This window comes from Gymnoscopelus braueri (genome assembly GCF_963280865.1).
Source record: "Gymnoscopelus braueri genome assembly, chromosome: 4".
NCBI lineage: Eukaryota > Metazoa > Chordata > Actinopteri > Myctophiformes > Myctophidae > Gymnoscopelus > Gymnoscopelus braueri.
In genome coordinates, this window is record NC_137605.1 from 48813361 (window position 1) to 48827815 (window position 14455).

A 14455-nucleotide genomic window follows, 5' to 3' on the forward strand; every position below is an offset into this window, starting at 1 on the left:
CCGCCCCTATAAGTGAGGTTTGGATATTTGTACAACAAATCCTGCGCTGTGATTGGCCAATCACAGTCTATTCAGGACTGTGATTGGCCAGTGTCACATGACACATGTGCATAGCCCTATATAAGAAACCATAACTTTAAAAAAAACATAAATTTGTTTTTTTTAAGTTATGGTTTCTTCCATCATAAAGAGTGTTTCAATAAATGTATTTATTTTTTGTACATGATTGGTTGACTCCATTCAGTATTGTGATTAGCTAGCAAGACACCGCCCACTTCACACAGGGTGTCATTTTTACTTTAATAGAGTATTTCCAATTTGCAATACTTTTACTTCTACTCCACTACATCTCAAAGGCAAATATTGTTATTTTATTGTTATTATTTGAAAACTTTTGTTACTAGTTACTTTGCAGATATAAATTACTATATTATAAAACTTAAAATTTTTTTTATACCTAGGCTATTTGAAAATAGCCGATCTACAAGCTCACAACCTGTCGCATGGTGACACATTGTGAGCTTGTAGATCTGCCAAATATTACTACTTTTACTTTTGGTACTTGAAGTATATTTTGATGCCAATACCTTTGTACTTTTACTCAAGTAACACTTTGAACACAGGCCTTTTTACTTCTAACAGAGTATTTTTTACATTGTGGTATTACTACTTTTACTTATCTTATATCTTATATATATATATAAGATATATACTATATCTTGAGTACTTCTTCCACCACTGTACCACACAGACGTCACGTAGTGACCTCCGACCTCCCAGGCTAGGGCACAGCAGCTGTCAGAGCAGCAGTCAGCACTTATTTGACCCCCACAGCTAAATTAATTTACATTTGGTGGAGGCTATACCACCAAGTCCAGACCCTGAGACGTGCACAGTTTGTTTGAAATGTTTTCTTTTGCATAATTGCATTTGTCAGGACCACTTTCATCGAAATTTCACATTTTAATTGCTTATTAAAACGGCAATCTAATTACGGTATTCAGGCTTTGATTGTGTTTGGCAGCACAGGGCTCTGTTGTGGGACCTCCCTGCCCTTCCATGCACATACTGTACCATGCAATGTATGCAACTGGTGGAAAGTAACTAAGGACATTTACTCAAGTACTGTACTTAAGTAAATGTGTAGGTACTTTTACTTTACTTGAGTATGTCCATTTTTAAATACTTTATACTTCTACTCCGCTACACCTCAAAGGCAAATATTGTACTTTTTTTTACCTCACTACTTATTATTTAGTAGTTACAGGTTATTACTTTGCAGATTTAGATTATTGTTACACCACGTATGTTAGTCACTTACGCCCTACTTTATATTTCAGCTATTCGAAAATAGCAGATTGCAGGTCGTGATGCTAGGCATTATGAGCTTGTAGAACATTTGACAAATTCAGTATTTTACTTTATGCTTTTACTGAAGTAAAATGTTGAATATCTTGTATTTTATATTTTGTTATTTTTTCTTTGCTACTTTTACTTGAGTAAAACGGTACTTCTTACACCACTGAAGGTATGGCCATGGCGAGCAGCACAGGAAGCAAAGCCATAGAATCATTAGTCTTTACTAGTGGACATTGATTTGTGTGGTTTTACATCTGTGTCCCGTATTGGCAGGGTAAAAACACAAACCAGGGACAGGATTGATTCAATTAACATATTAATTGATTACTGATTGTTCATCAATGATTCACTTTCTGTGTACCTCCATGAACCCCAGAGAACAGCTCCTATACTGATTTTGTTGTAGTAGCCTCTAGCGCCACCTCTAGGCCAAACTTTCCGCTTGCATACAGTAAGCTGTCTTAACCCATTAAGACCGGGAACGCATCTCTGTCATTTTAGATGTCTTTGGCTATTCAAAAATAGCAGATCTACAAGCTCATAGCACGGCTGCCGCGCTATGAGCTTGTAGATCTGCTATTTTTGAAAAATCATGACAATTTGTGCAAATCTTTGAATATATATATATTCAAAGATTTCATTCATTTTTTAAGCAAACATTTGTAACTCAAATCTTTGCTTCTCGGGGTACCTGAAACTAAATATTTTGAGATGAGGGTCTGCGGCCAAATACTTTTTGGCCACGTAATTTTGGGGGTCCTTGACATGAAAACGTTTGAGAACCACTGATATAGCAACATAAGTTTTTTCAAAAAACTGTCCAAAAAAGGTCCAATCTGCTCAAAGCTTGTTCGATGCGTGACTTCGAGGACATTAAGCACAAATGAATTGCCAGTTACCTGGGCCTTACTTTTCAGGCCCGTTGAGGTGTATTAATTGGCATAACGACTATGTTGGGGAGAAAATGGGGGCCACAAAAGTATCACAATGAAAACTCACTTTTCAAGGTTTTAAAGAAGAAAAAAAACATGAACATTTTCTAAACATTTTTACACAATGTTATATTATCATTGCAATCTTAGTGTTTTGCCAATTATTATTGGGGGCCCACTTGCACTATCCTCACGACCCCCAGCAGGGCACCGGCCCACAGGTTGAGAATCCGTTGCTCTAGTAGCCCATATATATACCTCCAAGGGACCACCGAGCATGTTTGCACTATTTGATGTATTTAATGGGGATTTGGTGTGTGTGTGTGTGTGTGTGTGTGCACGTGTTTGAAGCTCTAATCACATCCAGGGAGGTTGACATATAGTTCAGTCGGTGATGTATGAAGCCGGTGGGTCCCCTAGCATAACGCCTAGCGTCACGCTGGTGTTAACCACGGAGATGTGACAGTCACCGTGGTCATGATGAAACACCACGGTGTGTATATGACCACAGTGAGGGATGCTGTTTGTGTGGCGCTGTCATTAAGCTAGCAACCCCCCCCAGCGGGTGGCTAAGTACATTTACTCAAGTAACTTCAGTTGCTGAAACCTCTTTATCTTACATATTATTTGTTTTTGTGTTTTTTTACTTTTTCATAAATTAATGCCCTCCTATACTGTACGTGATTATACTACAGCGTCACACAAAAGCATCAAAGTAGCAGATCCACAAGCTCAGACGTATGTGGCGGTATTGCTACTTTTACTTAAGTAAAAACATCTGAGTACTTGTTCCTCTATACAGTGAGGGATGGTGTTTGTGTGGCACTGTAATTAAGCTAGCACGGGTGACGGGGTGAGGGCGAGGGGACAGCTAATTTCACTCCCCCACCCCTCTGGGGACTTGTGTGTGTGTGTGTGTGTGTGTGTGTGTGTGTGCGCGTGCGCAAACACAGTCATACCTATACATAATTTATATACGCTCACGACACATTGCTGTACCTTTTTTTTATCAAGACCCTTGACGGCTTAATCCTCTCCTCTGCTCCTTAGGGAAAGGCCGGCGCACATGCGTGCGTGTGTGTGTGTGTGTGCATGCCTGTAGATTTTGTCCAATTGCTTTTTTCCCTGTGTCCTTGATGGAGCGATAACAGATATAATTTTGTATTTATTTATTATTATTTATATTTATTATTATTTTCATCATGCCACACATGGCAAATGTAGCCACTGCGCCATTTTCTACAGAGTCAGCATTTGGAAACAATATTATGGGATGTTGGCTCATATACTAGTATATGAGTATCACCTTGTGCAAGGTATGGAGAAAACAACGGAAGCTTGAGAAGTAAAAACTCTGCTGTCAGCAACAACACTGCAGTTATAGGATACTTTTTCTTAGCGTTATATTGGTTCATTCCACTTAGAGAGGCCTGGGACAACGCCTCGTCGCTGATAACAATGAAACCGTGAAAGAATATTGTCTCTGTCGAGTGGAAACCTCCATTATGTTCAAAGCTTTTGTGTGACGCTGTAGTATGATCAAGTAGGGTGTTAATTTACGGGGAAAAAAACACAAAAAGTTAAAATAAATATGAGGATACAAGTTTTCTCACATAGAGCGGTCCTACTCGCTAAACAGCGCAAAGGTAATCATTATTTTCACCTGTGACTCACGGAACTTGACATCACGTTTCACGGACATCAAATTATTATTATTTCTTTATTTTTTGTACGATCTCGCTCTCAAATGCAATCGCATTCTTCTGAAACAGCCTTTATTTCAATAAAACGGACCGCTCCAAGTGCGTTCGCTCGATCAAAGATGAGACAACATAAAAAGTCGATCTATCCCTGAGGGGACATTTGGCTCCATGATGGTAGAAGCCAGCGGCAGAATACAGATTGAGTGCAGCGTATAACGGTACACCATAAACATCCCAATACCAGTAAATAAAGTGCAACGTAAGGAAAGTCACATACTGTACATTATAATGGATATACAGATGAGTGGTTTTAGGGGTGGCTGCTCATGAATAGCCAGTCATCGCCAGTCATTCACCATGTGTTTACATGTAGCCTACTGTAGGCCAATTTAACCCTCTAAGACCTCCAGAAAAGTTACAAATGTTTGCTTTAAAAAATATAAATATTCAAAGATTTGACAAATGTTCATGATTTAAAAAAAAGAATACAGATCTACAAGCTCATAGCGCTGCACTCGGTGCCGCGCTATGAGCTTGCATATTTGCAATTTTTTGAATAGCCAACAAAATCTTAAAATGACACGGATGCGTTCCCGGGCTTAATGGATTAAACCACCAAATGGACTGGGCTGGAACCTACCATCAAGGACCCCTCCGGGGGTCCCCGGACCTCGTGTTGAACACCGTTGGTTTAAAACACTTGAGTGGTAAGTTACAGTGTGGAGTGGACAGAAACATCATACACTGTAAACCTCCCATGGAACGTTGCTCCTATCCGTAAAGAAATGCATGTAGGGATGAGGTGATGTGTCTCTGTCAGTGGTGGAAAGCACCACGTTGTGTAGAGCTTGTAGATCTGCTATTTTCGGCTTAAGTTCCCCTCAGAATAGGGTTGATAGGGCTCAAGTGGTTGTAAAAAAAAAAAAAAAAATGAAGAAAAAAAAGAGGATACAATCACGCAAAGATTTAGCGGCCCCACCTGTAGTAACTCTGAGGATCCCGTAGGGGTCCCGGACCCCCTGTTGAAGACCCATGCAATAGAATGAACGATAGGAATATTTCATCACTGCTAATGCAAACTGCTCCTCCCTCCTGACTGTGCTGCACTCTCAGCCCTCAGTGTAAGACGTGGTGCGTTACTGCCCTCTGCTGGTGGTTGCTGTTATTACATCAGCATCATCACCAGATCAACTCTGGTCCACCACACTACAATTCAATTCAAAGGAGCTTTATTGGCAAGAGAAAATATACATTTACATTGCCAAAGCAAGTGTCAAAATATAATAAAAACAGTTGAAAATGGGGAAAGCATATACAGTTGGAGTGGGTACAGCATTGTGTAAACAGAACTATGTCACATTGTGTCGTTATATACATGTTATGTGTACAGGTTATAAAGCTTTTTGAGACAAATAGCAGCAATCTTTTGCAGTCACTTTGGGAGAAATAGCAGTATTTTTTTCTCAAAATGACAAAAAAAAGCCTCTACAGCAGCTTTGTGGTGCTGCATGTATCATTTCTGTATTGTCAGTGTTGTAGAGGTGATTTTTTTTTAACTGGTGGGACGCTATTTTCATGACGTCACGTGCACTTTATGCGCATGCATTTTATTTGAATAATGTGTGATTCATTTTACTTAGGTTTACGAGTGTATAAATAGTAGGAAACATGTTTACATTAGCTAAAGTAGTTAATACAGTAGCATCACAATCATCTTAACCACTTTATCCATTTATACATTGGCTATTCAAAAATAGCAGATCTACAAGCTCACAGCGTGTCACTTAGTGTCACGCTGCAAGCTTGTATATCTGCGATGACATTTTTGAATAATGTTGAATTGAACATAAATCTTCTCTCCTGGGGGTCCACGGCCAAATACATATCAATTTGCCGGTCCTTGGCACGAAAAAGTTTGAGAACTAATGTTCATACTGTAGGTTGTGGTCTGTGGATTGTACCATCTCGGTACTGTAGGTTGTGGTCTGTGGATCGTACCATCTCAGTAGGCTCTGGTCTGTGGATCGTACCATCTCAGTACTGTAGGCTCTGGTCTGTGGATCGTACCATCTCAGTACTGTAGGCTCTGGTCTGTGGATCGTACCATCTCAGTACTGTAGAGTCCTGTAGGTTCTGGCTCATACCCACTCCAGCAGTCAGCAGTGGTGAGTAATGGTGGTAATTACATCTTGTCTCTCAGCCCAGAGTCCAGACCTCTGTCTGTCCGTCTGTCCGTTGGCAGTGAGTCATTAGTCCACATAATGTCAGTGGTGGAAAATGTACTCAAATGTTTTACTTAAGTAAAAGTGTCAATACTGCAGATAATAATGTAGAAATACTCTGTTACAAGTAAAAGTCCAGAATTCAAAATTTACTTGAGTAAAAGTACAAAAGTATTGGCATCAAAATGTACTTAAAGTACCAAAAGTAAAAGTACTAAAATGTTTGAGAATAGCCGATTTAGAAGCTTACAACGCGTCGCATTGTGAGCTTGTAGATCTGCTATTTTCAAATAGCCTGGGTATAAAATAGGACTGAAGTGGATAATGTATGTTTTAGTAGAAGTAAAATAATAGACAATTGGAAATACTCCAGTAAAGTAAAAGTACCTCACAACTGAAGTACAGTACTTGAGTAAGTGTACTTAGTTACTTTACACCACTGCGTACTGTAATACTTCACCGTACAACTGTGTCGCTTTCCCAAAATAACAGATTTTCACGTTGCTGTACGAAAGGCGAGGAGATAAGTATGGCTTTCAGATTTAGAATCCTGATCGTCTCTCTCTCTTTGTCCTGCGTACCTGTCTCTATAGCACTGAGCAAAATGCTTTAATAAAATGTGTTTTCAAGTGCTTGAGATAACAACAGAGATCATTTAGGCAGTTAGCTGTTAGGACTGTTATGCAGCAGTAGATATATCTGTGTCATTTTAAGATTTCTTTGGCTATTCAAAAATAACAGACCTACAAGCTCGTGCTTGTAGATCTGCTATTTTTTTTAAATCGTGAAACTTTTAGCAAATCTTTGAATGGGGGTCCGCAGCCAAATACATGTCATTTTGGGTGGTCCTTGACCTGAAAATGTTTTGAGAACTACTGATATTAAAGCAACATAAGATTTTTTTCAAAACACTTTTAGGATTTAGAAGACATTTGTAGAATCCTCAGAAGCAAAGATTTGAGTTACAAATGTTCGCTTCAAATATAAATTATATTCAAAGATTTGCACACATTTTCAAGATAAAAAAAAAAATAGCAGATCTACAAGCTCATTGCGCAGCACTCGGTGCCGCGCTATGAGCTTGTATATCTGCTATTTTTGAATAGCCAAATAAATCTTAAAATGACACAGATGCGTTCCCGGTCTTAATGGCTTAATACAATGTGTTTTCAAGTGCTTGAGATAACAACAGAGAACATTTTGGCAGTTAGCTGTTATAGGACTATTGTGCAGATTGGAGAGAAGAGAATTGGCTGATCTGGAAACTATTATGGAGATACATCACATCACGTTGAAGGCATGTCCGCTCTCTCCTGTATTTCGTCATCACAAAACCCAGGCTGTGTGCGTGAGAAGTCCGCCCGGCGCCCCGAGACCCTCCTGGGAGAATTCACAGCCAATGGGCTGTGAGCTTTTGAATGTCACATCTTGTCTAATAGCCAATCATGCGAAGAGTTGAGTCATTGCTTCCCATTAGCAGGACTGGCACGCACACACGCACACACACACACACACACACACATATATTAAAAAGCACATACACACACACGTTTGTATTTCTATACTTGTGAGTACATCAACGTTTTAGGTAATTGATCTTATGAATGCCATTTTGATTGTTTTGCCATTTTTAACCGTAAGTCTAAAGCCTTAAAAAAGGCTGATCTACAGTATAAGCTCTACAAGCGCTCAACTGTACTGTATGTGTTGGGAGCTTGTAGATACAATCCTAACCCGGACCCCAACCTGAATCTATTCTTAATTGTAATCATAACTCCCCAAATCATTTTTAACCATAAAAACAACCATTTCCCCTTGTGAGCACCGGAAGAGTTTACCTCAAAATGTCAAATTTCTCGACTTCTGGGGACAATTTGGCCCTCACGAATATAGTATTAACAAGTACACACACACACACACACACACACACACACACACACACACACACACACACACACACACACACACACACACACACACACACACATTTAGATTGACTGATTGAATACATTAACAGTTTGCAAAAAGAAGCACACAAAGTGCAGTTTAATACAAATACAATGCTAAAAGGATTGAACCCAAGAAAGCACTATGGCTTGTTTCCATTGGGGTCCTGTGTATTTCACGCACGCGCACGTACACGTACACGTACACACTCCCACACGCGCATACTCATGCACACAAAAACTATCTGCAGCCAATTATCTAAATCACTACAATGCAGTTTCCTTTGGCTGGTCCAGAGGGAGTGAGAAAAGCAGTTGTTGGATGAAAGAATAAAGTGTTGAAGTGTGTGTGAACATGTGACTAGAAATGCTTTCTGAGAGAGACTAATGGCTCTTTTACCCACTGCAAGAACTCAGTGGGGAAAAGTAACTAAGTACTTATTGTACTCAAGTACTGTACTTGACAAAAAATGTAGGTATTTTATACTTTACTTGATTGTATCTGATTTCCAATTCTACTACTACTTATACTTATACTCCACTACATCTCAGAGGCAAATATTGTACTTTTTACTCCACTACAATGATTTTAAAACTTTAGTTACTTTATATTACAGATTTAGATTACTATTGAGGGGAGGGATGTTATAATAAGGTTGCACAGTGCATAGAGCCCTCAATACAAAGACACATGCACATTAGAGAGTTTCCTGGTGCAAAAAAATATAATAGGACTGGTCTACATCCCCTTTTTGTGTCTAATGTCTCTTTTGGGTCTGAAAAGTTTGGGAACCACTGGCCTACAGAGATGTGGAAAACATCCTAATGGTCAGATGAGTCATCATTCTTCACCATCATCAGACTGTTGAACAAGGCCTGCCTGCCTGTCTGTCTGTCTGTCGCCAGCTAGCCTGTCTGTCTGTTTGTCTGTCGCCAGGCCGGCGTCCAGTTGCGGACACACATGCGCGCTCGTGTGCGTTCACTTACACAGCTGTCACTGGCTTTGTTTTCCAACCTGTTGTCTCAGTCATTGCTACTGTATAACTACGGTATATAACTTTACAAATTAAGTTGATTATTAAGAAGAATAGCTACTTTAATGATTGATACTATAGTTGCATGGTTTTGTGCCCCAAAACCATGTTGTGGGCCACATTTGAATGGACCTCTTTGGGGGCCGCATTTGGCCTCCCCAAAACATGAGTTTGACACCCCTAACGAAAATGTTCAGTTGTTAGATATTATGTATTTTATTTCCTTTAACCCCTGTATGTGGATGTCTCCTCTCCGTCTCTCTCAGGTGCTGGGCACGCCGTGTGAAGACTCCTGGCCCGGGGTTCACTCCCTGCCTCACTTCAAACCAGGTGAGACCCCAGCCGCACAGCAGTGTTGATTTTGACAGCAAATTTAGATTTTGTTTTAGTCATAGTCTTTTGAATAAAACTCCATTTAGTTTTAGTCATATTTTAGTCATCTGAAATGTTTTAGTTTTAGTCTAGTTTTAGTCGACTAAATATCTTAAGATTTTAGTCGACTGAATCTACAGTTGATTTAGTCGACAAAAATATATGTCGGCGGTGCCTTGATGGCGTCGTAATGGCTGATTTTACACTTGGTTGCATGCTAAAAATAGCCGATCTACAAGCTTGCAGATCGGCTATTTTCAGAGCTCAACACCCGAGCGCAACCAAACATAAAACGACTTGTCTTTTAGTTCTGCTGGATATTTTGTCCACTCGTCCCTCACTAACATTTTAGTCTAGTCAGTTTTAGTCATCATAGCTTAGTTTTTATTCAGTTTTATTTAGTTTTCGTCAGTGAAAAAAGGCAGTTGACGAACATTTTTCGTCATAGTTTTAGTCGATGAACTCAACACTGCCGCACAGTGACCCTTGCCTGTCCCCGTTAGCCCGTATTGCTAATAAAAACAAGGAACCCCCAGAAAAAAAGATCAAATCTCATGGTATATATGTACAGTTTTTGTATATATTATGTTAACCACTTGAACCCCAGCATCCATTTGCACAAAAAAATAGACCGATCTACAAGCTCAGCAATGTTTTGTCAAAAGTATGTATGTGTATGTGTGCGTATTGATTGATTCCACAAAATAAGGAACAATGTGTCCTTTATCAGTTCAATAAGGGGACACGTTTTTTGGTTCCCAAAATAAGGGATGATTCCGATTAACCCATTAAGACCGGGAACGCATCTGTGTGTCATTTTTAGATTTTTTTGGCTATTCAAAAATAGCAGATATACAAGCTCATAGCGCGGCACCGAGTGCCGTGCTATGAGCTTGTAGATCTGCAATTTTTAGGAAAAATGTGTGCAAATCTTTGAATACATATACATTTTTAACTAAAATATTTGCTTCTGGGGGGTCCCTGGAACAACATATTTTGAGATGTTGGTCAAAACCCTACAACCCTACAACGACCAAATACATAAAATACATATCATTTCGGGGGTCCTTGACATGAAAAAAGTTTGAGAACCACTGATATTATAGCAAGTATTTTCAAAAAGCTGTTAGGATTTAGAAGACATTTGTAGAATCCCCCAGAAGTAAAGATTTGAGTTAAAAATGTTTGCTTTAAAAATATATATATTCAAAGATTTGCACAAACACGATTTAAAGAAGAAAATAGCAGATCTACAAGCTCATAGCGCGGCACTCAGTGCCGCGCTATGAGCTTGTAGATCTGCTATTTTTGAATAGCCCAAAGAAATCTAAAAATGACACGGATGCGTCCCCGCCCGGTCTTAAAGGGTTAAACACTGCCATGCAACGAGATGGGGAAGTTCGCATGCGAGAAAGATGCCTTTCTGGTTTGTGTTTGTTTCCTCGTAAAAACCAAGCCAAAAATACTTAGCGAGGACCAACTGGGTGATAAAATGAACCCCGAAAGGCTTTCTGAGGATCCATGGGGTGATGAAATGGACCAAGAATACTCTGTGAGGACCAACAGGGTTTTATTAGAGAGCATGCATAGCTTGATATGAAGAGTTTTATGGGATTTAACTTTTGTGGAATAGAAAGGCCTCCCTCTGACTTCTAACCGTCACAATAACATCCTGAATCAACACATGTGCCTCTGATCCAGTGGTGGAAAGTAACTAAGTACATTTACTCATGTACTGTACTTAACTACAATTTTGAGGTACTTTTGCTTTACTGGAGTATTTCCAAATGTTCTGTACTTTTACTTCTACTCCACTACATCTCAGAGGCAAATATTTAGCTTTTTTACTCCACTGCAATTATATGAAAACTTTAGTTACTACAGTAGTTACTTTGTAGATTTGGATTATTACCACCAAACATACATTAACCGCTTCAGCCCCATATATTAGATGTATTAAAGATTTAGATATTCAGAGATTAGGTTACATTTTATTGAATTTACAGGTCAATTTGGTTCAATTTCTACTCACTCTGAGTTGTTGGGGAGTTTGAGTTAAGCTTGATTTTTATACTTAGTTCCGTGCCAGGGTCATTTACTGAAAACAGCAGAGCTTGTAGATCTGCTATTTTCGACTTTAGAGTTGGTGTTGAAATGGCAGAAGATCATCAGAAAAATGGGCATTCATAAAATCCTGATTTCCTCACAAATATAGTAATATAAAACGTGTGTGTGTGTGTATGTGTGTGTGTGTGTGTGTGTGTGTGGGTGTGGGTGTGGGTGTGGGCGGGCGCGCGCATGCATCAGCGAGCACAGCTGTCCTGCACAGTGTGTGAGAGATACTAACAGGATGTGAGATTAGCAGTGTGAGTGTGTGTCTAGGTGTGTGTGTGACAGTGTGTGATCGTGACTGCGTATCACACCAGTTACTCACCTAATTGGTCACCAGAGATGGAGGTCCTCGACACATGGCTTTATCACGCCACACGGACCCCCCCCCCCCCCCAACAAGCCCACTTTTATCCCTCCATAACCACCCCCACCCTCCCCCCGCGTGCCATGCCATGCGTTGTAAGCTTGTACATCTGCTATTTTCACTATTATTGACATTTTTGGAAAGTTCTGAAAAATCTTATATTTTGGGGAGTAAACGGTTTGAATTTCAATAGAGCAATGTATTGATATTAAAAAGAAAATGTACTTTGTGATTCGTCCGTTTTAATACTCACTAGTATTTTTTTTAAAGCACGTATTTTTTAATACTTAAGTATTTTTTAAGCAGGTACTCCAGTTCTTTTTTGTCAGAGCAAATTTCACTTGTAGCCGAGCAACATTTGACATGAGGGTATCTATACTTGGAGTCGAGTTACAATTACTTTGCAGATTTAAATTGTTATTAGAATCAACTTTGTTGTCACATCACGGGTTTACAGTGTGAAGAAGGGGGTGAAATTCATGTCAAGGATAGACAGAAATCTGTACAAAATGCATACACAAATGACTATGAGACTAACCTGAAGAAAGATCTGGTTTGTGCAGGCAGTCAGTCAATTCATTATATCGATGCAATTTGATAAGGAGTCAGCAGGTGGCAGTATTGCCTCATCCATGGTGTGACTGTGTTGAACGCTTCACCCTCCCTCTGAACCTTGAATGTCTTGTGTATTTTATTGCTTAAGAACTCTGCCTGTTCTTTTCTGGGCCAGATATTATTTACAAGAACCTTGTTCTTTCACTGCTGTGTTCACAACACCACCACAAACCTTTAGACTTCAAAACACCACACATAAAATGTGATTTTGGAGTTGAGTCTTGGCCTGTGAGAGCGATGAGGTCTGCTATCTGTTTGGCCATAACAGTTTATGTGCAACGGAGGAAGTACATTTACTCAAGTAATGTAAATAAAATGTTTAGGTTTATCTTTTACTTTACTTTGAGTAGCCTATTTCCATTTTCCCATTCCATACACGTTGCTCCACTAATTATTTGAAAACGTCAGTAGTTGCTATGCAGATTTAGATTATTGTTACAAAACGCAATTAACCAATTAAACCCTGTAATTATACTTTCACAACGCATCGCAACACGTTGTGAGCTTGTAGATCGACTATTTTTGAAAAAAAAAAGTTTACTTTGGTACATATATTAAGTCTATATTGATGCCAATACTTTTATACTTTTACTCGAGTAAAATTTGGAAAACAGGCTTGTTACTTGGTAACAGAGTATTTCTACATTGTGTTATTGCTACCTTTACGTAACCCATTAAGACCAGGAAGGCATCCGTGTCATTTTTGATTTTGGCGTTGGCTATTCAAAAATAGCAGATATACAAGCTCACAGCGCGTCGCTTCGTGCCGCGCTGTGAGCTTGTACATCTACTATTTTTGAAAAATGTTGAATAGTTTTGAATTACAAAAAGTTCGAAAACTACTGATTTAGAAGGCATTTGTATAATTGGCCTCAGGTCTTTAAAAAAATTTTTTAGTACTTCTTCCACCACTGCTACAGAGAATGAGAGAGGTCAGCGTGTTTTCACCCAGCCACAAAAATCCTTATTCAATCTTTATTGCTCCACACACACACACACACACACACACACACACACACACACACACACACACACACACACACACACACACACACACACACACACACACACACACACACACACACACACACACACACACGTCTCTTACCCCCACCACCAACCCCCCTTCCCTTATCTACACCCCCCACCTCTCATCTCCCCACCCCTGGGTGTTGAGTCTGACTCCTTCTCCTCTGGCACCCATGCAGGCTGGTTGTGTCCAGCCGGGGCCAGTTTCTGGCACACTGCAGTGTCTGGCCCTGCTCTGGGCTGTATGTACTGGACTCACTGCACTGGACTGACTCCATGACTGACTGGCTGACTGACTGACTTACTGACTGTTTGGCTGAATTACTAACTTGTTGTCTGTCTGGCTGGCTGGGATGTTGGCAGCCTCAGACTTGTTGGTGTCCATGACTCCATGGTGTGCACACACAGAGGTTTTTTGGGGCCCAGGGGGTGATTTGAAGCAGTGTTGATTTTGACAACAAATTTTGATTTAGTTTTAGTCATAAAAAACGATATAGTTTTAGTCATATTTTAGTCATCTGAAATGTTTTAGTTTTTGTTTAGTTTTAGTCGACTAAAATGTATTTTGGCGCTGGCCTTGATGGTGTAGTAATGGCTCATTTTACACTTGGTTGCATGCTGAACATAGCCGATCTGCTGCGACGCGTTGTGAGCTTGTAGATCGGCTATTTTCAGAGCGCAACACCCGAGCGCAACCGAACATAAAAAACTTGTCTTTGAGTTCTACTGGATCTCTTCTCCACTAGTCCCTCCATAACATTTTAGTC

The 14455-nt window shown here is 39.8% G+C and overlaps 1 protein-coding gene across 2 annotated transcripts in view; it reads left to right on the forward strand.

Annotated features, from left to right (window-relative positions):
* The window catches only part of cdk14 (cyclin dependent kinase 14), a 190468-nt gene that overhangs the window by 94443 nt on the left and 81570 nt on the right, over positions 1-14455 (forward strand). For both annotated transcript variants that reach the window (XM_080427709.1, XM_080427708.1), the window contains one exon: positions 9463-9526. In XM_080427709.1, the coding sequence (XP_080283835.1) occupies positions 9463-9526 (64 nt within the window). The remainder of the gene's footprint in view (positions 1-9462; positions 9527-14455) is intronic.